This window comes from Gastrolobium bilobum, unplaced genomic scaffold, assembly GCF_033153095.1.
Source record: "Gastrolobium bilobum isolate Gb01-03AN ecotype WA unplaced genomic scaffold, APGP_CSIRO_Gbil_v1 utg356, whole genome shotgun sequence".
NCBI lineage: Eukaryota > Viridiplantae > Streptophyta > Magnoliopsida > Fabales > Fabaceae > Gastrolobium > Gastrolobium bilobum.
In genome coordinates, this window is record NW_026898613.1 from 191,231 (window position 1) to 217,199 (window position 25,969).

Sequence of the window (25,969 nt, forward strand, 5' to 3'; positions counted from 1 at the left end):
ATATATATAGGGAAATGATTTGTCCTTTTTAAATAATATAACTTATGTCTTTTTAACAATTTATAACTATATATTAAAGGTAGTACATAGTTGTAATATTAAAATTATATTTTTTTCTTTCTCTTCAAATACTGCTTGCTGACGTAGAAAATAAAAAAAAATATAATTCTAATATTATAATTATATACTACCATTAGTATATGGATATAAATTGCTAAAAGATCTAAGTTCAAGTTTTAAAAGGTCAAACTTTTAACCTCTTTATATATATATATATATCAGGGAAAGTTATATTTACAAACTTTTTATTTACAAACTCTTACAAACTACACTAAGTATGACCGGTCATACTTCAATCAAGAGTGTATGATCGGTCATACTTAATGTAATTTGTAAAAAAAAATTGTAAAGAGATCTTTCCTCTCATATATTATCAGAATAGAGTATACTAATGAACTTGGTGTATTGGATAGCAAGTCATACAAGGCTTGCTGCTAAAAGGTGTTCAGCCTGAATTAAACGACTCAAAGTGATTGAAGCGAGAGACAAACAGAGTGGGGATGGAAGCTCAAGGTCAACAGTGGCAGGGTTCAGAGAGAGTAATGAAAGAGACATGCTGGTCATTGGTATTATTATTTGCATTTACTGTGATATTAATATTATGTAACAAGTTATGGTTGAAGCCTCAAAGGATCCGATCGGTGCTTAAGAAGCAAGGCATCAATGGACCAAAACCTTCCTTCCCTTTTGGTAACATTTCTGAGATGCAAACAAGCCATCAACAAATTCCTCTCTCTGTTGATGCCTTTGACCAATGGGTTTATTCCCTCTTCCCATATCTTCATACTTGGAAGCAACACTATGGTACATTAAACTTAATCAATCATATTGATTTTTGTGTTGTGACTATCATTATTATATATATCATACTTTTGTTTATTTTCATATGAATGCTGATTATCTTAAAAGAATTTGCATAAATTTTTGAGTTATTCTTTTTTACCATGAAATTGTTTTTTTATCATCAGGTTCAATGTACATGTATTCTACCGGAATCAAACAGCATCTATATGTGGAGAAGCCCGAATTAATAAAAGAGTTGAATCTACATAGGTCCTTAGATCTAGGAAGACCTTCTTATCTGTCCAAACCATTGAAGCCAATGCTGGGTGGAGGCATCCTTAGGGCTAATGGATTACAATGGGCCTTCCAACGGAATCTTATTGCTCCTGAGTTCTTCCTTACCAAAATTAAGGTTAGTATACCCTATATTATAACATAAGGGAATGATCACCATAGCGTAAGACTTGCACTTATTATTAGTTGTTGATTTTATTTCCATCTTACAAAATTTATCATTGAATCAAAAGTTTTTATTATATAGATGATACTTTTTAAAATTTCTGTTAAAGATATATAAAACCGTTAATGTAGCATCACCCATCATCTTAAGCTTTTTTATTGAATTGATTCTTTACATGGTATCAGAGCCTCGATGTCACGGGTTCGATCCTCACCGCTCTCCATTTAATTAATAAATAATTAAATCTTGTGGAGTTTCTTAGCACAGGTAGGTTGAGCCTGATGCATTATCTACTCTTCAAGCCGAATGAACTTTCGTGTGGGGAACGTGTTAGAAGTATATAAAACCATTAATATAGTATCACCTATCAGCTTAAGCTTTTGGGTGAAATAGTTCCTTAAGATTTCATATTAATTTGATGTTGTCTTACTTCAAATAGCCGGTCCCTGAAAGCAAATCATGAATTGTCGTGTAATAGCAAAGTGAATCACATGAGTTATTAATGGAGTCTTGGCCATGGAGAGAGGAGATGAATCTCATGAGTTATTAATGGAGTCTTTTAAGCCATTGATTAATCCACCCATATGATTTGTCCCTTGTGTGTCATGTATATGTACACACACGAATCACCATCCTCTCATGTAAAAATTTGACATGATCTTGACATGATCTTGTCATGTCTTAGATTAGAGTCATTCATTCACAGATCAATGGTCACTAATTAAAGTGATTGCAGTTGGACCATTGATCTAGGAATGGATGGTTGTGATCTAAGACATGACAAGATCATGTCAAATTTTGACATGAGCTGATCCGGATCCCCTCTCATCTCTTAAAGTAAATTAATCCACCCATGTGATATGTCCCTTGTAAGTGTGTGTGTGTGTAATGTTAAATGTTTTTGTTTTTGTTTAATTTGTAGAATATGGTGGATTTTATGGAAGAATCTGCCATGGAAATTATCAGAACATGGGAAAGCCGTATAACAGAAAGTGCAGGGGGAATTGCAGAGTTGGTGATTGATGCCGAATTGAAGGTTCTTACAGCGGATATAATTTCAAAAGCTTGTTTTGGAAGCTCTTATGCACAAGGCAATCAAATTTTTGCAAAACTGGCGGCTATGCAAGCTGCACTATCAAAGCCTAGCATTTTATTTGGATTTCTAAACCAAAGGTTACATATCCTTGTTCAAAGAAATCAATACTCTATATATTATATCATGCGCTTATAATCAATGATATATATGATGCATTAATCTCAGATTTCTTCCCACCAAGGAAAACAAAGAGCTAAGGAAGTTGGAGAAAGAGGTGGACACACTGATACTGAAAATCATCAATGACCGTCAAGTACAAAACCAAAATAGTAGCATAAATGGGAATCAAAAGGACCTATTACAAACAATAGTAGAAGGTGCTGCCAGTGCCACCACTTCAAATAGTAGTGGAAAGGGTAACATGAACAGATTAATCATCGACATGTGCAAAAATATCTACTTTGCTGGATCTGAGAGCAGCGCGCTTGCAGTTACTTGGACACTGCTGCTACTTTCCTTACATCCTGAATGGCAACAACGTGTTAGATCTGAGATTGTGGAGACCTATGATAACATGTTGCCTCATTCATTTCATGACATGGACAAACTTCGAAAGTTGAAAACAGTTAGTACAAACAACACTTTGGAATCAAGTCTCGTGTCTTTTGTTATGTCCTATATACGGGCTTTTTGGCTCTTATGCAAAATTCAAGTACATCACCTATTTGATACTTTTGGTAAATTATTTATCAATATAATGCAAGTGAAATGTGCATGAAAAGTATGCGTGTTTAAGTCGCGCATCATCCTATATGCGATTTGTGCAAAAGCCAAAATGCAACGTGTTCCGCTTTGCAAGACGCACATGTGATGTGTGCGCGACTTAAACACACATTGTCAGGATATTCATTTGCATTGTGCTGATTTTTGCATTAGTCGCATATGGAGGTGATGCGCAACTTAAACACACACATTACCTATGTGTGTTTCACTCGTATTAGATTGATATATAATTTGGCAAAAGAATTAAACCGGTGATATATTTGTGTTTTTGGATCGGAAGGGTCAAAAAGCCCTTTATACAGACACCATTGCCTTTCACTATATATTCTTATATATATATACACTAACAATAATGAAAAGTTCAAAAATTTAATGTGACAATACATAGTAGCACTTTGAATACAAAAGCATTTTCTTAATTGAACCTTAATCTATTTCTGTGCAGTTGACAATGGTGATTCAAGAGAGTCTTCGTCTTTATGGGCCAGCTGTTATAGCTTCAAGGGAAGCTTTGGCTGAGATGAAAGTGGGGGAACTTGTGCTACCTAAAGGCATAAACATGTGGTTTTTAATACCTGCATTGCACCGTGACCCTGATAACTGGGGGCCAGATGCTAATGAGTTCAAGCCAGAAAGGTTTGAAGGGGGTGTTTCAGCAGCATGTAAGTATCCACAAGCTTATATACCATTTGGCTTTGGGAGTCGAATTTGCTTAGGCCAAAACTTTGCAATGATGGAAATCAAGGTTGTGCTCTGTCTTCTTCTGTCTAACTTCTCCTTTTCTCTTTCCCCAAACTATAATCATTGCCCTGTGTATAAAATGCTGTTAATGCCAAAATATGGTGTTAGGCTTCTTGTTAGCAAGGTTCACAAAACCGAGGCATGATTCATGTTCTGCCCTCTTTGTTTTCCCATTATGTGATCATGACTCACTACTTTAGTTGGTGACATTTTGGGATTGAATGATTTTAAATAAATAAAACCTCCCATTATTTAATTTTTCTTTTTTATAAAATAGAGATTAAAAAAAAAGCCTCTATGTGTCTTGATGCTTTTATATATATATATATATATATATATATATATATATATATATATATATTGCAAGGATTTCAATTTTTCTCATGTTATAGACACGTTTTGTGTAGGGCTTATATTTATTAAAAAATAAAAAAAATATTATACGAAAATCGAATGGTCACATGTAAGAGAATATAACTCTCTTATAACATGATAAAAATGTTTTCCCATATTAAAATAGGCTTTAATGTTTCTATAGTGAATGTAGATAAATCATTTATATTCCCTCCCAAAACGACGTCGTTTTGAGTTGAAAAATAAAAAAATTATAATGAGAAAGACTATTATAATCCTGAAATAAATTGATTTCTGCTCCAAAACGTCGTTTTGGGCTCAATATAGATAACATATTTATATTAACTGTAGAAAAAATAAGAGAAATATTTTTCTTGTTAAATAACAAAGAGAGAGGAACATTGAAATAAAATTGTGTGTCTTGAATTGAGGTAAGATGTACAATATATAGACATACTAATGGACTAAGCCTAGACCTAATACAAATCCTAATAAAATAAAGGAAATAAATAATTATAGATATACAAAAGATATGTTCCTTCTAACACTCCCCCTCAAGCTGGAGCGTATAGATCATATGTACCAAGCTTGTTACATATAAACTCTATTCGAGGACCCCTCAAAGATTTTGTAAATATATCTGCTAATTACTCATTAGAGGGTGCAAAACTAGTTTTAATGTCACTAGCAAGAACCTTTTCTCGAACAAAGTGACAATTTATTTCTATATGCTTGGTTCTTTCATGAAACACTGGATTTGATGAAATGTGCAGAGCTGTTTGAGTATCACAAATGAGAGTTGCCTGTCCAGTGTCTCCAAACTTAAGCTCTCTGAGAAGCTGTTTAAGCCAGATGAGCTCGCAAGTAGTAGTCGCCATGGAGCGGTATTCTGCTTCAGCACTTGATCTGGCAACTACATTTTTTTCTTACTTTTCCATGAAATCAAGTTGCCTCCAACAAATACACAATACCCAGAAGTAGATCTCCTATCAGCTGGACAACCAGCCCAATCAGCATCACAGGACCCAACAACTTTATCATGACATTTATCTTCATATTCAAGGCCTTTTCCTGGAGATGCCTTGATATACTTAAGAATACGAATGACTGCATTCCAATGTTCTTGACGTGGAGAATTAAGAAATTGACTGACAACACTAACTGCAAATGAAATATCAGGCCGAGTGACTGAGGTAGTTCAATTTTCCAACCAATCTTCTATACTGCTCAGGATCTGCAAAGGGCTCTCCCTGATTTGGTAGAAGCTTGATACTTGGATCCATAGGAGTATCAACAGACTTAGAATTTAACAAAGCAGTTTCTTCAAGAATATCCAAAGCATATTTCCTCTGAGATATCACAACGCCATCCTTAGATTGGGCCACCTCGATTCCCAAGAAATATCGAAGTTTTCCAAGATCCTTAGTCCGAAAATGGTGACATAAATGTTGTTTCAAATGAGTGATCCTATGTCTATCATTACCTGTGATGACAATATCATCCACATATACCACCAGGTAAATAGATCCAGAAGCTGAATGACGATAAAAGAGATAATGATCAGCTTCACTCCGAGTCATGCCAAATTGTTGAACAACACGACTAAATTTACCAAACGAAGCTCTTGGAGATTGCTTGAGACCATATAGAGATTTACGAAGACGACAAACAAGACCTGACTCCCCCTGAGCAACAAATCCAGGAGGTTGCTCCATATAAATTTCCTCCTCAAGATCACCATGGAGAAAAGCATTCTTGATATCAAGTTGGTAGAGAGGTCAATGGAGAATAGCAGCCATGGCAATAAAGAGGCGAACAGTAGACATTTTCGCCACAGGAGAAAAAGTATCAACAAAATCCAATCCAAACACTTGAGTGAAACCCTTCGCCACCAGGCTCTGATACCATGTAAAGAACCTTAGGATACACCACCCCAAAAGCTAGCTCTAAGGTGAGAGTGCCCAAGGCACTATAAACTCCACAAATGTAGGACTATATATCTCAACACGCTCCCTCACACGAGAGCCCATTGGGCTAGAAGCGTGGATATTGCAACAGGCCCAGCTTACCTGTGCAAAGAAATTCCACTTGAAAGAAAGTGGGGGGTGGCGAGGATCGAAGTCGGGACACGAGGCTCTGATACCATGTAAAGAACCTTGGGATACACTACCCCAAAAGGTAGCTCTAAGATGATCCACTTGACCATCAGGTCTAACCTTAACAGCATAAATCCATCTGCAACCAACCACAGATTTTCCAGATGGAAGAGGAACTAGATCCCATGTTCCATTATGATGAAGAGCACTCATTTCATCAATCATAGCTTGTCGCCATCCCGAATGTGAAAGTGCATCACCTGTAGTCTTAGGAACAGATACAGAGGACAAAGAGGAAAAACATGCAAAATATGATGGAGAAAGACGATGGTAACTAATATTAACTGTATACCTGACTGGAGGGCGAGTATCACAAGTACCCTTACAAAGAGCAATGGGAAGGTCACTATCCGAAGGTGGGACCGAAGCTGAGGGAGGAGATGCAGTTGAATGTGAGTCCACAGAAACATCTGACGAACTATGTTCGATCTCATCGAGAGAAGAGGTGATAAAAGGAGAGTCAGAAACATGGACTGGTAAAGACTGAAGGTATTTAAAAGAGTCGACTTTGGAAGATGACTGTACAGAATCAGTGTCCACAGGAGTAGTAGAAGATCCAAAAAAGGGAACTGATTCAAAAAAGGACACATATGCCGAGATAAAGTATCGACGTAAAGTTGGAGAGTAGCAACGGTAACCCTTTTGAGACCGAGGATAACCCAGAAAAACGCATTTATGAGACTTGGGAGATAATTTATCCAAATCTGGACCAAGATGATGAACAAAACACGTAGAACCAAACACATGTGCGGTCAAAGAATATAAAACTTGATGGGGAAATAAAATAGAGTGAGGTACCTTATGATTGAGAACAGATGATGGCATGCGATTAATGAGATAGCATGTAGTAAGTATAGCATCACCCCAGAATGTGTATGGAACATTGCCATCAATTAACAAAGCACGAGTGGTTTCAACCAGATGGCGGTTCTTGCGCTCGGCTACACCATTTTGTTGGGGTGTATGAGGGCAAGATGTTTGATGAAGAATGCCATGAGATGAAAAGAATTGTTGAAATTGATGAGATAAATACTCACATGCATTATCACTACGAGAAGTACGAATAGGAATACCAAATTGAGTTTTAATTTCATTGTAGAATAATTGAAAAATAGAAAACAACTCAGACCGATTTTTCATTAAAAATAACCAAGTACATATGGAATAATCATCAATAAAAGTAACAAAATACTTAAATCCTAAAGTAGAAGAATGACGACTTGGTCCCCAAATATCAGAGTGGACCACAGAAAAAGGAGAAACAGCTTGACGACTAAGACGACTTGGGAACGTACTATGAGTATGTTTCCCAAACTGACAAGACTCACAATTTAAATTAGAAAGAGACGATAAATGTGGAACCATCTTCTGAAGCTTTGCAAGACTAGGATGGCCCAAACGAGCATGTATAGTAAGAGGAGAATCCACAGTGGAGCAGGCTGAAGAAGAGGGAAATAGTTGATAGAGGCCCTGAGACTCACATCATTTGGTTATCTCCTTCCCCGAACTTCGATCCTGAAACATGACAGAGGTTTTAGTAAAAAAAACAACACAGTCAATGGATTTTGTCAAACGACTAAAAGAAAGTAAGTTAAAAGGAGAATCTGGGACATAGAGAGCATGATCCAGAGATAAATTGCGTAAAAGAAGAACCGTGTCAATCCCCTGTGATTGGACCAGAGACCCATTGGCCATAGTAATAGTGGGAAAAGAACCAGTAGTACAAAGGGAAGTGAATAAAGACTTATTACCAAAAATGTGATCAGAAGCCCCAGAATCAAGAGTCTAAGGGCCTATAGAGTGCAGCTGAGAGATTCTAGCAAAAGTATTACCAGTGGGAGCAATGGATGCAGCAGGACCTGATGTCTTCTTCTCAGACCACCAAGTCACAAATTCGTTGAGAAGAGCAGCTGGAGGTTGTGCACCGGAAGGTAACCCTGGAGCAGAGGTACTAGAGAAAGCCTGAGCAACATGAGCATTCCGAGGAGGTTGAGGTGGCCTTCCATGAAGCTTCCAACAGCGATCAACAGTATGATTGGTCTGATGACAATGAGTGCATAATAACTTTCCTTTAGAGAATTTACGTCCACGACCATAACCTTGAGCAGCATGAGCGGAAGAGTCAACAGAATCCACTGGAGGTATATGCATCATAGGAGGTGCTGGTGACGTAGAGAGCTTAGATGTAATCCGAAGCAAGGTAGACATCACGAAATCCAGTGTAAGAACTGTAGCAGATCCCAAAATTTGATCCCGATTGGCAGACAAGTGGTCAGGCAAACCATATAAAATGGACAACGTAAAAAGTGTATTACGCTGTTCTTGTTCCTTAGTAATATCACCAGTGAGAGGCAGAAGTTCGTCAAGGTCATGAAGCAAACTCTGAGCTTTCTACAAATATTCGGTCATAGGACAATTGAAGTCCCGAGGAGCAAATGTAGTCATCAATTTCTGACACACACCATAGAGTCTCTGTGTATTATTGGTGTACGATGCTTTTGCCTGACTCCAAATAGCTTCACAGGTTTTAACCAGTGTTATTAAAACTGGACCGACCTGGCCGGGTCGATCCGGGAACCGGTAAACCGGTCATATAACCGGTCCGGTTGAAGCAACGGACCGGCCATGCATCAAAACTGGTGTAACCCGGTCCGACCCGATCGGTTTTCATGAAAACCGGTGACCCGGTCGGTTAACCGATGACCCGACCCGGTCCCAAAAAAAAAATTAAATTATTTATTTTTTCAAAAAAATCATAAAGATATATTTGAATATTTTTTGCTTATTGACTTACATAAGTTATGTACCTACAACACTAATATTATCTCAATTATGCACTATCTAAATTTTTTTGATTGGATTTATAATTAGAGATGTTGTTTTCTGAACCTAAAGCCTCGTATCACGATCATTATATTTTTGTTTGATCCTTTATTGGATAATAATATGAGATTTATTATTTTTTATATTTAAATATTTGAAATTTTTATCATTTTTTTAGATATTTGAGTATGTTTATAATTTTTTAATATAAATTATAAAATTACATATAATTACCGGGTCATGCGGTTGAACCAGTGACCCACTGGTTGAACCAGCGACCCAGTACCTCGACCGAGTCAATGACCGGGCCGGTTTTAATAACATTGGTTTTAACAGGTCGAAAAATCTGCTTAATTGACGGATGAAGAGTAGCTTTAATGAGACTACACAACTAAGCATCAATCATCTTCTATCGTGTGCGCTCATTGGCCGCCACAGATTCAGCCTTAGTAGTGAGATGGGATGTATAATTCTGCCCCTCCAACCAAAGTCGCAGATATGATGACCAAGTATCATAGTTGGACCCATCCAATTTATCCACACTCAACGGAGCAAGGATATAATTTGAAAAAATAGTAGACTCCGACTTTTGGCCAGCCGGAGACCCAGAAACATTGGAGACATGAGAGTCCATAATCAAGAGTAGAAAAAATAATAATCAGAAAGACAGATCTCACAACTAACCAGTAGAAGAGGGATCTGTGCATAAACGCAAAATGAGGTCCGAACACAAAAACAAGACCAGATCTAGAACCGTCTCAGTGAGAGGAGGAGAACGCAACCAGCCGCGATCGGAAATGAGGCTCCACGCACCGCTTGATGGAAGAGAGTGTTGTAGCTTTCACGCGCGCGTGAGAGCGCGTGGGACTTCGTCTGGAGGTGCGGCCGATTTCGTTGTGACCGCATTGTCAAGACGAGCACGCCGGTATGCGGTTCGCCGGAAAACTCCACCGGACGGTGGTGATTGACGGAACAGAAGCCTGAATGCGGAAGAAAAACGTCCGAAAACTGACAACGAGACAATTCCGGGAAAAAAATTTAAAAGACGATGAAGAGTGGGTTCACCGAAAAAAATTTCAAGGTTCCTTAGGCTCTTGATACCATGTTAAATAACAAGAAGAGAGAGGAACATTAAAATAAAACTGTGTATCTTGAATTGAGGTAAGATGTACAATATATAGACATACTAATGGACTAAGCCTAGACCTAATACAAATCCTAATGAAATAAATAATTACAGATATACAAAAGATATATTCTTTCTAATATTTCTCATGTTATATAAAAATGCTTATTTCATGTTACACTTCCATCGAAATCCGAGTCAACATTTATTTATTTATTTATTTTTAGTTGGGAGACCTACCTAATTATGTCTCTATATAAAATAATATTATATCATATAATATGTGAAAAATATAGCCCATTAAAATAAGGATAATAACTTCTGAGGAGAAATTTTTTGTCTTCCGGCAAACACAATTTTATATGCAGGATCCGCTGTCTTAAATAAAAAAAAGAAAATGGAAATGAGATGTTTTTATGAGTTGGAGGGACATTGTAATATGTCGTCAATCTTTGGGTAAAAGAGAATATATGTTTTGGGTTGAATGGCGATTTGAAATTCATAATTAAGAGTGTGAACCCATTCCTGGCCCACTCCATTTTAAGTGGTTTCATAGTGTTGCAAACAGATGGGCAGCATCTAAATCTTTAATAAGTTACTTTCGAAACACGGTTTAAATCCGATCCAACGAGACTAGCATTAGTTGGGGCACGTGAAAGATATCAGAACTCAAAAGTTTGGATGAATCATGAACATCTATTATGCACGAAAACGAAACACGAGACACAACATGATACGTTGACACGTTAATTTTAAAAAATATTATACTTCGATATATTAGAACACGTTTTAATATTAAATAAAATTTTTAACATATATAATATAATTATATTTAATACATATAAAAGTCCATAATAAGTCATATAACCAATCAAATATTTAAATTTCATAACATAAATATAAATATAAATAATTTTTCTTATTTTGTTAATTTTTCATGTCAAATTTCATAACAGAAAAAAATTAATTTATAAATTAATTTTTTATATTTAGTTAACAAAATAAAATTTATTTAAAAAAAAACATGTCCGAGCGTTGACTGCGTGTCAAAAAAAGTTAACTGCGTGTCGAAAAAATGTGTTGGAACGTGTCGAAGAGTTGATCGTGTGTCCTCAAATGTTGATCACGTATCAGACACGTGTCAGAATCTGTCCATGTCAGACACGTATCCGACACGCAAAATTTTAAAAAACTTGCGTGTCCGTACTTTGAAGATGAACATGACCCTATATTTATTGTAACAATTAAATTCATAAATTATATGAAATTTAGAACAAATCAGAAGTACATATCTGTTTAGCCATGATTGGATGAATAAAGAAGGCCTGAAGGCATTCGACACTTGTTATCGGACGCTGGTAATCACGCCACTTTATAGATAAGGCAGTTATTCAATGGGGCCAAACTAAGGAAGTTTAAACTTTAAAGGTATGTATATTTCATTAACCTAATAGAATATTCTTTTGGTATAATTTTTAGACGTAGTGGCAGGGATCTAGTCACAAACATAATTAGTCCACACTCTGTTATTAGTCAAATTTTATCAGAAAATAACTGTTGTGTACATCCCAAATAAATAAATTTATTACATTCAATAATGGAATAAACCGTGATTGTCTCTTAAAAATTAACTAACTATATTTTTATAAAAGCAAAATCAACAATTAAAAGAAATTTTCTAACATGATCACCCTATAAAGAGACCCCAACATTATGCTCCAAAAATAAACTTCCTTTGTAGTCGTTTTTTTTTTGGAGTTACCCAACTCTAATTATCTCTTTGAGACGAGTTGGCTCCCTCCGGTATCCCCACGAGCTTCGACTCTTTGAGCCGGTTATGGGACTAATCCGGAGTGCGGGGAAACAGTGATGGCTAAAGGTTCAGCCCCTCCCCAAGAATGGATTCAGCGAGAATCGAACACATATAAAAATATAAGTATCATTCTATGATTTTTAGAAAAAAGCTTTGATATCAATTTACTAGTCTTTCAATAATTGAAAATAGCACTAAAATTGTCTTTTTTAGCAGTTATTAAATAAGTTTGCTGAAAACTTTTTAGTCAATAGAATATTAATAGAAAAAAATATTTATCCTTTTAAAGGACCGTCATTTTAGTTAAAATAAATATTTTTTATTTAATATTTAAATTAAAAAAAGCCTCATACTTTCTCCCACATGATTTTTATTGTATAATTATTTCTCTCACCATAAAACACTGTAGTTTTGACTAAAATAATATAATTATATATGTTCTCAAAGTACAAATACTAATTTCATTAATAATATCTATTTCATTTATAAAAGCAAATGAATTATGAATTATTATTATTATTTTTTTATGAAGCTCTTCTCTTCCTTTTCTTTTTCTTCTTTCATTGATTCTTAGTTTCAATTTTTCACCAAATCCTTGGTCCCTGTTTTTGGATAGAAGAGAATAGAGAAAAAGTGAGGGAAAGAGAATTATTTATGCAAAACTTTTATGAAATTTTTTAAAGTTATCTCTGTTTTAGAATATTTTAAATATTAATAATAATAGGAAAAATAATCATTTTACTCTTGATTGTCTTTCCTTTCATCCACTTTCTTTTTCCTTTGATTTCAATTCTTCTATTTTCCTCTCCAATCACCCAAACATACACTTATAAAATCATGTTTTATTTTTTTAGTAACCTTCATTGGCTCGCGATTAATAATTCAAAATTTAGGGGAAGAGGTGAAAATTAATATAGTTCCCAAAAATACACAGTTGTTGCATTCGATCGCTCAAAATGCATGAAAGAGTAGTTTTCTTTTGATAAAGAATGCAATTGTAGGCCAACAGAATTTGTTTTTCTTCAAAAAAGGCTCGAAGGGCTGCATGTCCATTCATGTCATAAGAACTTAATATTGCATTCGAGTTGATCCACCGAAACAAAACTTTGGTGCATTAGTATCCACATCTTCTTCTTTTTTCAAAAGGAAATTTTTTTTTCAATGTGATGGGAATTTTTTTTCAAAAACGATAAAAAGTGTTTTAAATATAAAAAAAAGATGTACCAAATTAAATACATCTAATGCATCAAAGATATTTACAATCTACAGAGCGTACGTGTTGCAATATTTAATTAACTTTTATCAATCTAATTTCATTAAATAATGTACTATTGTTGTGATGATCGTACATATTAAATTTGAGAATAGTCAAATATTTATAAATATCTAATATGATAGTTGGCATTTATACATATATTGAAAAACATATTATGCATTAATATAAAAAGAGTAATATTAAACCAAATATTAACTTTAAAACTTCATGATTTTTGTAGGTTGATCTATTTCATAAGATTATTTAATTCAACTATTTGATTGGTAAAACTTAATATTTACAAAATGTTATTGCCCTCAATTTCATTTCGCGATTTTTTTTTCACAAAACACAATTTCATTAGTTAACATATAATGATAAATACAATTTTTAATACACTAATTAATTTTTGTTTCGCAATCACTAATTATTAATATTAATGCACTTGTTAATATGTAGACGCCCGTGCAGATTAAACATGTAATTGTCTATTTATTTATTTTTTTGGTACAATACAATTTATTAAACCAAATATTTATTTATTAACGTTTCGTGCACTATCAAATTTTTAAGTTAATATTTTTTTTGCCTTTATGTTAACTTTATTTCATTTTAAAATTAAATATATGTTAATGTAAAACAATTAAAGTGATGTTTCATGGTTACATCTAGTTAGTCCATATACATATCATTCAGGCTGATAGGGAATTTTTTTTTGGTGCTCTGGACTCCATGTGATCCTTCCATTCAAGAGATAACACTTGGACAAAAAGATATTTTTTATTTCTTCTCTCCCTTTCTTCTCATTAATTGTATGATTTTGATTGGTCCGGATCACTGAGTAAATGATGATCTAGGACCACTGAAATTCTTCTCCTTGTTCATATACTTTCCTAGAACATGTGGTGTTCATTAATTATTTGAAGTTTGTAGGTATGACTTAATTTTTAATGACATATTTTGGTTTGATTCTCAAGTGGTTCAAAAGGCATCTGCATTTTCAAACAAGTTTAAGATTCTATATATAAAGTAAAGCTAGTTGGTTAGATTATAGTTTCACATGTTTCCTATGTCTGTTGAATTTTTTGGGCTAGGATTATATATATACAGTTTTTATAATTTTATTTTAGTGAATTACTATTTTAGGGGACTACAGAGAGATTATTTACTTTTCCTATAAATGTTTGAAACTTCATATCACTAAAGTATGTTTTATTCTCTATGCCAAATCTTGCAAATTTTGCTACTGACTTGAAAGTTGTTTTTTTTTCAGGTTCCTCTCTATCATGAACCTCCTCTTAACTTTAGTAGATGTTAGACCAATTGTAGAACTGCTCTTTGGGTACTGGATGGAATACATACGTATCTTTCTAACGAGGCAAATTAAACTACATGGACAGAGAGAGATATTATAAAATGAATAAGTGATTTTATGAACAAAAATTATTTTGATTTATTTTTGAAAAACAAAAGAAAAATATATACAACCAAAACATAGAATAAAATATATTTTTAACTGTTATCAAAAAAAAAAATATATATATATTTTTAACTTACAAGACTATGCGGACACGGTATACTGTTGAATTTTTTATGATTGAATTATTTCAATTGTGTCATTTTTTAGTAGATAATTAAAGTTCAAATTAAGGGAATTCACGCCCCCTTCAAGATCAGATAAAATTACTAATTTCAATAAGGATTATATATCACTTCTCAAGCAGAAAAACTGAGGAAAAAAAGAAAAAAAAATTAGAGGTAAGGAAATGATCATGTAATAAATGGCAACGGTTTGTTTTCATACATAAAGCTTGTGTGAGTTTTAAAACTTTTGCATATATTTTATTTTTCAATTTATCCTATTTTTTTAAAAAGCTAACCTATTTAAAAATTTATAAGCAATCAACTTATGATTTATCTTATATAAAATCTTTTAAAGAAATCAATCGACTTATCAGCGAGTAATGAAAGTTTTAAATGTATTAAAAAATAAAAGAATATTAACAAGAAAAGAAAAGAAAAGACAACTTGAACTTTGTTTTTTTTTTTTTTAGTAAAGTACATTTTGAGTCCTCCATAAAAATTACGGGGTCTAATTTAATCCCTTAGAAAAAAATGGACTTGTGGTCCCTCTGAATTCCAAAACAGACCAATGTTAGTCCTTTTAAAGGACTAATATGTCCTTTTAAGGGACTAATATGAGTTTTCTTTAAATTTTAGAGGGACCACAATTTTAACTAACTGTGTCTATTTTAAAATTCAAAGAGACCATAAGTCAACTTTTTTTCTAAGGGATTAAATTGGGTCCCGTGATTTTTGTTGAAGACCCGAAAGGTACTTTATTCTTTTTTTTCCCAAAAATTTGTGTCTGCACTTGCACACGATTGCACAAATGTAGGTCCGTTGATAACACCATATATACGACTTTGTTTGAACTTAAGTCCCAAAATATCACCAACAACTGCATTGCTACAAGGACCACTCGTATGTATACTTACATAGACATATCCTTAACCATAACTTAATTGCAACGCAACAACAAGGTTCAAACTTTACTGGCACATGAAGATTAGAAGAGCTCGGTTGGAAACATAAAAGACAAGGGGAAGAAGATAAGGTAGTGATGACTCTACAACTATGCAGATCAAAGGGTGGCCATCGAGGAACTCATACAATTTTGATTAAAATCTCATTATTGGTCCAAGCTCATCATCAGTCGCACCTTGTGATTGCATGCAATCCACCAAATCAGCCTCTGATTGGTTGAGCCCGGTAGCACAATCCACTCTTACTCATCCATTTGCACCTATTCGAGCCATCGATTAATTAATTTATGATATCAAGTTGTTCGTGGCAAGTTTGGAGATGTGGTAAAGGGTTAAGCCCAATCAAAGCCATTTATGGCAAGTGCATTGTTTGGTTGAATGTCTAAACGCGAGACAAAGTATTCCCTAGGTTTAGTCGGTTGCAAGCATCCATGAACCTTGTGCTTCCATGTTATCCCCGTCTTAGAGTCATGTACTTTCATGGAACCTTAGAGGCATTGTTCATCAATGTTTGTCACTTTTTTTCTTTGATACTAGAATTGTTGTAACTTAGCCTCAAGAACATAATTGTTTCAAAGGAGATGGAATATAGCAACCCAAGCTAATGGTATCAAATTCCATAATAATTTTGTTTGAATTTCATTCTTGATGTAATTTCATTGGATTTCATTTCAATTGGTAATCAATAGTTGTTTTTATGTGTGTTTTGATTGTAACATATTGTTATGAAAAGGTCCTTTGAAGGTAACAAAAGAAGAAAATATTTCAAATTTCTTACTTTTAATTTCTCTCTATTTCTAATCATCTCTATACTTACTTAATCTTTTTCAAATCTTTTCTTTTTTCTTAATTTCCTTCCTAATTTCCCCCTTTCTCTTTGTAACTCTCCCTTATAATTCATATTTGTTAAAAATGTGGCTTCTATACTCAAGATTTTATAGAAACTTTGAAATATGAAAAGCTTATCAATATATTCAAGCAATCTATAATATACAATCTACTAGGGGTGTTCATCAACCGATCCAAACCGATTCAAACCGCGGTAACCGAACCGAAAAACCGATAACCGAATAAACCGAAAACTGAAAAATCGATAACCGAAAAAAACCGCAAATTTTAATTGGATTGGATCGGTTTTTGGATGGGTTGATGAAAACCGATTCAATCCAAACCGATCCAATATATTAATTCCCCTCTATCTACTTGGGTTTTCCCTAATCATAGCCTAAAATTTTTTAAATCAAAGACCCATTAACCCATCAACTAAACCCAAGAAAAATCTAGTCATATCTTATCAGCACAATTTTATCTTTATAGAACTTCATATCTCATTGCCAAAAAAAAAACTATATTATAGTTTACTAATGCTTTTGTATTTCAAAAAAAAAATTACAAAGCCAATATATACAATATATACAAAAGATGTTATTTACATAATAATCATGAAATAAATTTTAGGATTTTCAAAAATCGAAAACCGATCCAATCCAAACCGAAAAAAATTGGATTGGATCGGATCGGATTTGAAAAAAAGTTCAAACCGAATGGATAATTATATGATCAAACCGAAGGGATTGGATCGGATGAATTTTGCTTCCAAAACCGATCCAATCCAGACCGCGAACACCCCTACAATCTACCACAATGATATAATCTATACTAACATATATTAAATATTAAAAAAGCAATTAAAGTAATAGAAATAAAAAGTTTAGAGTTTAGAGAATTACTAACACAATATATCCTCGTTCGATCACTACCACTTGTAACCTATGACCTGACTGAAACCGCATGATCAATTCTTTGACTAGCAGTCAAGCTTTACGGGTGCTTGACAAGCTTCAACAATTCATCAAGTCTACGGGTACTTGGTAACCTTACAATTTTCTCTAAATTACCCTAGGTATTTAGCTACCTTTCAAACTTAATGGATCTTACAACCCTTTCAACTCAATTATACAAAAATAAAGTTCTTGGAAATGAATATACACTCTCAAAGTTTAGATATACAACTTGACTCATTGTAGGTATATGAATTTTTACAATACGAGCTCAAATATTTATGATGTTTGGATGATATTGAAAGATATGTAAAAGACAATGCAAATACTCTCAAATTATCCTTACTATGTGTAACAATGATGATCAAACTTGTTTAAAGTCATAAGGAATGTATTTATAGTGATTTTGCCCAAAACTAACAATTTATGACCGTTTATAGTTGTTATAGGCTTACTGGCTAGTAAGGATTCAAATTCTTTTTGCAAGGAATTTGAATCCTTGTTTATGGGAACTAGGAATTTGAATCCATTTGTGAGGGATTTGAATCCTACTCTGTTAGCAAGTGAAAAATGGTCAAAAGTATAATTTTTTATAGTTCGTTTTACTTTCAAATGGTTCTTAACATTATAGAAACATATAATTGACTCTTAAAAAGATGTTTATAAGGTTAAAACAAGTTCAAAATATGATAAAAGCATGTTGAAATCATTTTCCAAACCTTATTGACTCTTATGCATGAATTTCATAAATGGAAATCAATTTGATTCAAAATATCATTTCATGCACATTCTTGCCTCTAATAAAAAGGATAATAACATTTAGCATATGTATGTTTTTTTCCTTTGTTAGAAAAACATGCCAAGATGATTTGCATAAGAGTCATGCTGTAAGAACCCGCACCATTAATTAAGGTATTTAATTAATAAATTATGAGAAAATAGGAAATGATTCCATAATTGACCCTAATAATTATTTATGAGGCTTAATAATCGTAATAAGTGATTAAGAATGCTGAAAGTCGCTTTTCGAAAGAAAAGTGCAGATACCGGTTCTGCTAGTCGGTATAAATGCGTGCCGAAAGAGTATCCCGAAAAATTAATGTAAGTGCATGATAATTACTAGAATAATATGTAGGACTTGTGAAACGAGTTTCAAGTCCAGATAATGAGAACTGGTGCTGGAAACCGGTACTGGCTTGGAAAAGCGCGTACCGGAAAAGTGCTCAGAAAATTATAAGAAAAATATGATAAATCTTAGAAAATTATGTAGTTTCATAATCCAAAGTTTGGGATTAAAATGCTAAGCGTAGCAATTAAAGTTAATACTGTGTGTTTTATGGCTAAGTGGCTATATATATGCATTTTAGCACATAACCCTAGGCATACCAGAATTCCTACGTGAGGCACTTGGTGGGCTGAGGGTGGTTTACTGTTCCATTGCCTCCTTTCACCATTTTTGAACTCAAGTTGTCACCTTTACTTGATTTCTTCCCTCTTTGAGCTTGTATACACTTAAGAACATGCATGGTGAGGAAGTGTGAGGGTGTATTCTGAGTTTCCATCCTCTGTGTGTGGGTGAGAGTGCTGGTTTTGGGTGGTGTGGTTGCTGAAAGCCATAGTTATGGCATTTTGGAGGTCCAAGTGGTGACCTTTGGTGAGAAGAACCAACCCTTGTGAAGCCATTTTCGTGCATCTTTCTTGAGTCAGACTTGAGGGGCTGTGTTGAGCTCCAAGAGCATCTCCTTCTCTGTTTTAAGCCTTTGGTATGTATACCAACCTTTGATCTTGAGTTTAATGCTTAAAAATGAAAGCTTGATGCATGTTAAGGTCAAAAGATGATAACTTGTTGTGGGGTAATGTTGAACACACCTAGAAATGCATGTTTAGGTGTTTAAAATCGGTAAAAACCCAACCTTGGAAGGATATCTTCACGAAAATGCAGAAACTGCATTCTGTCGTGAAATATCCGGATATCGGCCCGTGGAATATCCGGATATGGGATATCCGGATATGATATCCGTATATGTGTATTCGGATATGGGGTTTTGGGATATCTGGATACTAGATATCCGGATATGGGATTCTGGATATCCGGATATTGCATATCCGGATATGTCCAGTGAGATATCCGGATATTGCATATCCGGATATGGTCCCGAGGAATATCCGGATATTCTGGGATTTCACAGAACAGTAGCTGTGTTGTGCATACAGTAGGCTATTGAGGGTTTGTAGACCCTAGATTGATGAAGTTGAACTTCTGTTTTTAATGGACTAAGCCAGAATCATGGGATTAAGGGCTTGTGGCTTTGTTAGAAGCTTTAAGACTTGAAAACGTAATGAAAATGCGTTGTCTTAATATTGTATGCTTGTGGTGCATGTTGTTGATGTATTGTTGGTCCATAACAGATTGTGAATCTGCTGTGTTTGGACTTTGAGCTGTGGACTCTTGGCTTTTGGAGTTAGCTTGCAAGGTAAGCTTTCGTGTCCTCGGTTTAGCCATGTTGTGGTTCCACCATGTCCCATGGGGGTATGGTTTATGCATGCTGTGTACATGCTTTTGGATATTTGATATGTTGATTGAACTTTACATGTAATGGCTTTTAATATGCATGTGCTGTTTCATCTTGACGGGAAGCCTGAGTATGTAGCGCCATACAAGACGGTGTACCGGGGTGAATGCAAGTGGTACTTGCACGGTGTGTAGGTGATAGACGTATACCTGCACTGTCTCTGGCCAGTAGATTAGTATTGACACACATGACATGATTATCTGCTGCATTGCATTGTTTTTGAAATGATAAATGATAAACTGCTTTTGAACTTATATTGCACATGTAAGTGAGCTTGGGGTGGAAGATCCTTGAGGACTCACTGAGATTTCTAGATTAGAGATCTTACCCCACGTTTGGGGAATGCTTATTTCAGGATCAGGTAGTATGGGTACTGATGCCTCAGGCGGCGGGAGGCTGGAGCTAAGCTGATTTTGTTGTTTCTGCTTATTTGTTAGCATGACTGGATTTAGATGCTGTTTATGTTTTCCGCTATTTATGATATGATGTTGTTGAGACTGATGTTGGGCATGTTGCCTTATTTGAGTGAGCATGGGGATTGTCCATGACACCTTCTGTTAGTACTTGTAGTTTGGAGTTGTATAAACTGTTAGATGGTCCAGTCTACATTGTTGTAGTTCTGTGACTAGAGCCACATTTATATTATCTATGTTATGAGGTATTTCAGTTAGCTGTCTTATTGCAATTACATACAGGCGATGTTTTATTAATTGATTATTAAGCAAGTTGGTAATGTTAATGACATCATAATTGAAAAGAAAAAGTAATTCCGCATTTTAATTAAGCGCAGCTTAATACAATATTATGATAACATTACCGGATATATACGGGGTGTTACATTTATGGTATCAGAGCAATGGTTCGAGGGAAAAGCCTGTATGTATTGCAATTGCTAGGTTGCTTTGTTGTGTCTGTCTTTGTGTTTACTCCGTCGAATTTTATTATGATGTTGTATATGTGATCACATTGCGTGGGCCTGATCAACTCAAAATTTGTGTAACTTGTTCAGAGTCATGGTAAGGTCCGGGAGAACACGAGAGACTTCTGAGGATCAATCCGATCCTATCCTGACTGCATTGGCTGAGATGCAGGCGGCTAGGTTAGCCGATCAGGAGGCCGCTAGAGTGGCCAACGCGGCAATGATGGAAGCTGTTCGCGAGGCAAACCGGATAGCCGCAGCTGAGGTTCGTGAAGCGAACCAGAGGAACACTGAGGAAGTCCTCGAGGCGAACAGGATGGCGAACATGACGATGATGAGAGTCATGTTGGAGGAGTTGAGGGTTGGTCCTGCTGTAGGCCAGGCTCCACCACCACCGCCACCGCCTCCACCTAGTGTTCAGGAGGAGAGCCATAGTCACATCGGCAGTGCTACTCATGCCGCTGAGACGGGGGAGCCCCTTGTGGGGATTGCTGAGGATCGTGATGTGATTGATCGCCGGCTGAATGCTTTCAGGAAGCATAAGCCGCCTGTGTTTGAGGGGTCTTTGGATCCTATTGCTACTGCGAGATAGCTAGAGTCGCTGGACAAGATCTTTCGGGTTATGCAGTGTACAGACCCACAGAAGCTGATGTTCTCGACTTACATGCTGGAGGGCGATGCCCATGAGTGGTGGACGCACACCTCTCGTGCTTTTGAGAGGCAGGGTCGTGTCATGACGTGGCCATTCTTTGAGGAGTGCTTTCTGGGCCGATACTTTCCCCATGATGCGCAGGAGAGGAAGCAGGGAGAGCTTGATCGTTTGGTACAGGGCTCGATGTCTGTTGATGAGTACCTGGCTAAGTTTAATGAGCTAGTGAAGTTTGCACACTTCCACATGGTTCCTCCGACTCTGTTATTTCTGGCAGCTAAGTTCCGCAGGGGACTTAGTGAGGTGATTGCTGAGCATCTTGCTGGTGCTGCTTCGAGGGACTTTGGTACACTGGTTCAGCAGTGTAAGGACATCGAGGATGTTTGCGTGGCAAGCAAGGCCAAGAGGGCCAAGGTTGAGGAGAGCAAGGGAACAGGTGGTTCCACTCCTGCTCCTACTTCTTGGAAGGACAGGAGGTTTGCTGATAAGGGCAAGGGAAAGCAGTTAGCGACTAGGCAGGCGCCTGGTCAGTTCAAGAGAGCTGTTTCACATCAGGGGAGTTCTGCTAGGCCTCCTACCACTACGAGATGTTCGGGATGTGGGACGCTGTGCTACGGGGCAGTTGCTGTGTTTCAAGTGTGGCAAAGAGGGACACTTCTCTAGAGATTGTCTGTCGTCGACGGCGAGAGCTGCAGCTGTTCAGGAAGTTCCTTTGCAGATGGTTCCGATGGCATCTTCTTCGGCACCTGCAGTGCCACCTTCTGTTGGGAGAGTGTATACGCTAGATAGGCAGCAGTCGGACCGCGCTCCGAACCTTGTCAGAGGTACTGTGTCTATTGGTGATTCTTTTGTGGATGCTATCTTTGATTCCGGGGCTACTCATTCGTTTGTTGCTACCCCGATTGCTTTGGGGCTTGAGTTGCCCAGTGCTATGCTTTCTCCACCGTTGCGGGTGACTACCGCCACCGGAGAGATTTGTGATTCTACCACTGTACATCGCGATGTAGTGTTTCAGTGGGATGGCCGTGAGTTCTCGGTAGATCTGATAGGGTTGCCGATGGCCAACCTTGAGATTATTCTGGGCATGGATTGGTTGTCTAGAAACTGTGCATTGATTGATTGCTGTGCAAAGCGCGTGGTGATGTCTCCGTGTGATTCCACAGCTAGTTCCTCGCCATACATTTCACTGCTGCAGGCCAGGAGAGCGCTGCGAGCAGGGGCATTGGGTTATGTCATGTTGGGTGGTTTGGTGAGTGGGACACATGAGGATATCACTGGCATTCCTGTGGTGGGGGAGTTCCTTGAGGTGTTTCCTGAGGAGATTCCTGAGTTTCTGCCACAGCGGGAGATAGAGTTCTCCATTGACTTGTTGCCCGGTGTGGGGCCGATTTCTTTAGCTCCTTATCGGATGTCGCCACCGGAGTTGGCTGAACTGAAGAAGCATATTGAGGATCTTTCGGCGAAAGATTTCATTAGACCGAGTGTATCTCCTTGGGGAGCACCGGTCATCTTCGTGAAGAAGAAGGACGGGACAATGCGATTGTGCACCGACTACAGGCAGTTGAACAAGGTGACAATCAAGAACAAGTATCCCCTTCCTCGGATTGATGATCTGTTGGATCAGCTCAGGGGTGCTTGTGTGTATTCCAAGATTGATCTCCGGTCCGGATACTATCAGATTCGGGTGAAGCCGGAGGATGTCCCGAAGACCGCGTTTCGTTCGAGATACGGTCATTTTGAGTATTTGATGATTCCGTTTGGACTCACAAATGCGCCGGCAGTGTTCATGGATTACATGAACAGGATTTTCCAGCCGTATCTGGATCAGTTTGTGATTGTCTTCATTGATGATATTCTGATCTACTCCAAGACTGAGGAGGAGCATGTGGAGCATCTGAGGATAGTTCTGCAAGTGTTGAAGGAGAAAGAGCTTTATTCTAAACCTTCCAAGTGTGAGTTTTGGCTCAAATCAGTCAAGTTTCTGGGGCATGTGATTTCAGCATATGGAGTTGCAGTGGATCCCAACAAGATTGAGGCCGTGTTGGATTGGGAGAGACCCAAGACAGCTACGGAGGTGAGGAGCTTCTTAGGTTTGGCAGGTTACTATCGGAGGTTCATCAAGGGTTTTTCCACGATGGTTCTCCCTTTGACTCGCCTTACCCGAAAGGAGACGCCATTTGTGTGGACTCACGAGTGTGAGGCGTGCTTCCAGGAGTTGAAGGAGAGATTGACTTCTTCACCAGTGTTGATCCTTCCTGATCCTGAGGAGCAGTTTGAGCTTTACTGTGATGCTTCTGGAAAGGGGCTGGGCTGTGTGTTGATGCAGTCTGGTAGAGCTGTTGCTTTTGCTTCGAGGCAGTTGAAGCCTCATGAGGAGAACTACCCGACTCATGATTTGGAGTTGGCTGCGATTGTGTTTGCTTTCAAGATTTGGAGGGATTATCTTTTTGGTTTGAGGTTTGTGGTGTTCAGTGACCACAAGAGTTTGAAGTACCTGTTCGACCAGAAGGAGTTGAACATGAGGCAGAGGAGATGGATGAAGTTCATAAAGGACTACGACTTTGAGCTTAGGTATCATCCTGGCAAGGCCAATGTGGTAGCCGAGGCTTTGAGTCGGAAATCCAGTAGTTCATCTAGTTTGCTACTCGGTAACTTCGACGTGGTTGAGAAGTTCCACCACTTAGCAGTGACCGCTCCATGTGCGAGCGTACTTCTCGGGTTGGAAGCATCAGATGTCGTCAACGAGCTGTTAGAAAAGATTAAAGAGGCACAAGTTCAGAGAGAGTGTCTGGATTATGTGAAGAACCAAGACGGTGTGTCTTGGAATGATGATGGATTGCTTTTGTTCCAGCGGAGGATTGTGGTTCCTCGAGGTCCGTTGACAGAAGAGATTATGGCAGAAGGCCATAAGGGTCAGTTTTCTATCCACCTTGGTGCTACTAAGATGTATCAAGACTTGAAGAAGAACTTCTGGTGGCCGGGCATGAAGAAAGATGTTTCCATCTTTGTGTCCAAGTGTTTGGTTTGCCAGAAGGTGAAGATTGAACACCAGAAGCCGTCTGGTAAACTTCAACCTCTTGAGATTCCGGAGTGGAAATAAGAGAGCATTTCCATGGACTTCGTTGTGGGTTTGCCGAAAACTCAGGTTGGCTGTGACTCTATATGGGTCATTGTGGACAGACTGACGAAGTCTGCCCATTTTCTTCCAGTGAAGGTGAGCTTCACTACAGAGCAGTTGGCCAGATTGTATGTTCGCGAGATTGTGAGGTTTCACGGGGTGCCCGTGAGTATCATCAGTGATAGGGACCCGAAGTTCACATCTCGGTTCTGGGAGGCGCTGCAGGGAGCTTTTGGTACGCAGTTGAGATTGAGTACCGCCTATCACCCTCAGACTGATGGACAAACTGAGCGGACTATCCAGACATTGGAGGACATGTTGCGGGCTTGCACGTTAGAGCAGGGCTCGGCATGGGATAGGTACCTTCCATTGGTGGAGTTTTCGTATAACAACAGTTTCCATGCTAGCCTGGGCATGGCACCCTACGAGGCGCTCTACGGTAGGAGGTGTCGTACACCTACCTGCTGGTCGGAGGTTTGGGATCGTGAGTTGTTTGGCTTGGATTTTGTCCAAGATACCACCCTGCAGATCCAGATGATCAGGGAAAAGCTGAAGCAGGCGCAGAATCGTTAGAAGAGTTGCTACGATGTCAAGCATCGTCCACTGGAGTTCAGTGAGGGTGAGCACGTGTTTGTGAGACTTTCACTTGTCACCGGTGTTGGACGGGCACTCGGAGTGAGGAAGCTGAGCCCGCGGTTTATTGGGCCATACCAGATTCTTGGTAGAGTAGGACCTGTTGCCTACCGGCTTGCCTTGCCTCCGAACCTGGGCAACATCCACGACGTGTTTCACGTGTCTCAGCTTCGGAGGTACATAGCAGATCCTTCGCACGTGATGCAACCGGATGATGTGGAAGTTCGGGAGAACTTAAAGACTCCCGTAGGACCACTAAAGATTCTCGATCGTGGCGAGAAGCAGCTGAGGAGCAAGATCATTCCGATGGTCAAGGTGCAGTGGACCGGAAGGACTCCTGAGGAGTGTACTTGGGAGCGA

General features: G+C 37.5%; 1 protein-coding gene across 1 annotated transcript; it reads left to right on the forward strand.

Moving 5' to 3' along the window:
* Positions 1-560: 560 nt before the first annotated feature.
* Positions 561-25,969, forward strand: LOC133317647 (cytochrome P450 714A1-like; the record flags this gene model as incomplete). Its single annotated transcript, XM_061519509.1, has 6 exons — positions 561-864; positions 1,029-1,255; positions 2,226-2,476; positions 2,565-2,964; positions 3,568-3,987; positions 25,778-25,969. Coding segments are annotated over exons 1-6 (1,794 nt in total), but the record flags the coding sequence as incomplete, so codon positions are not given.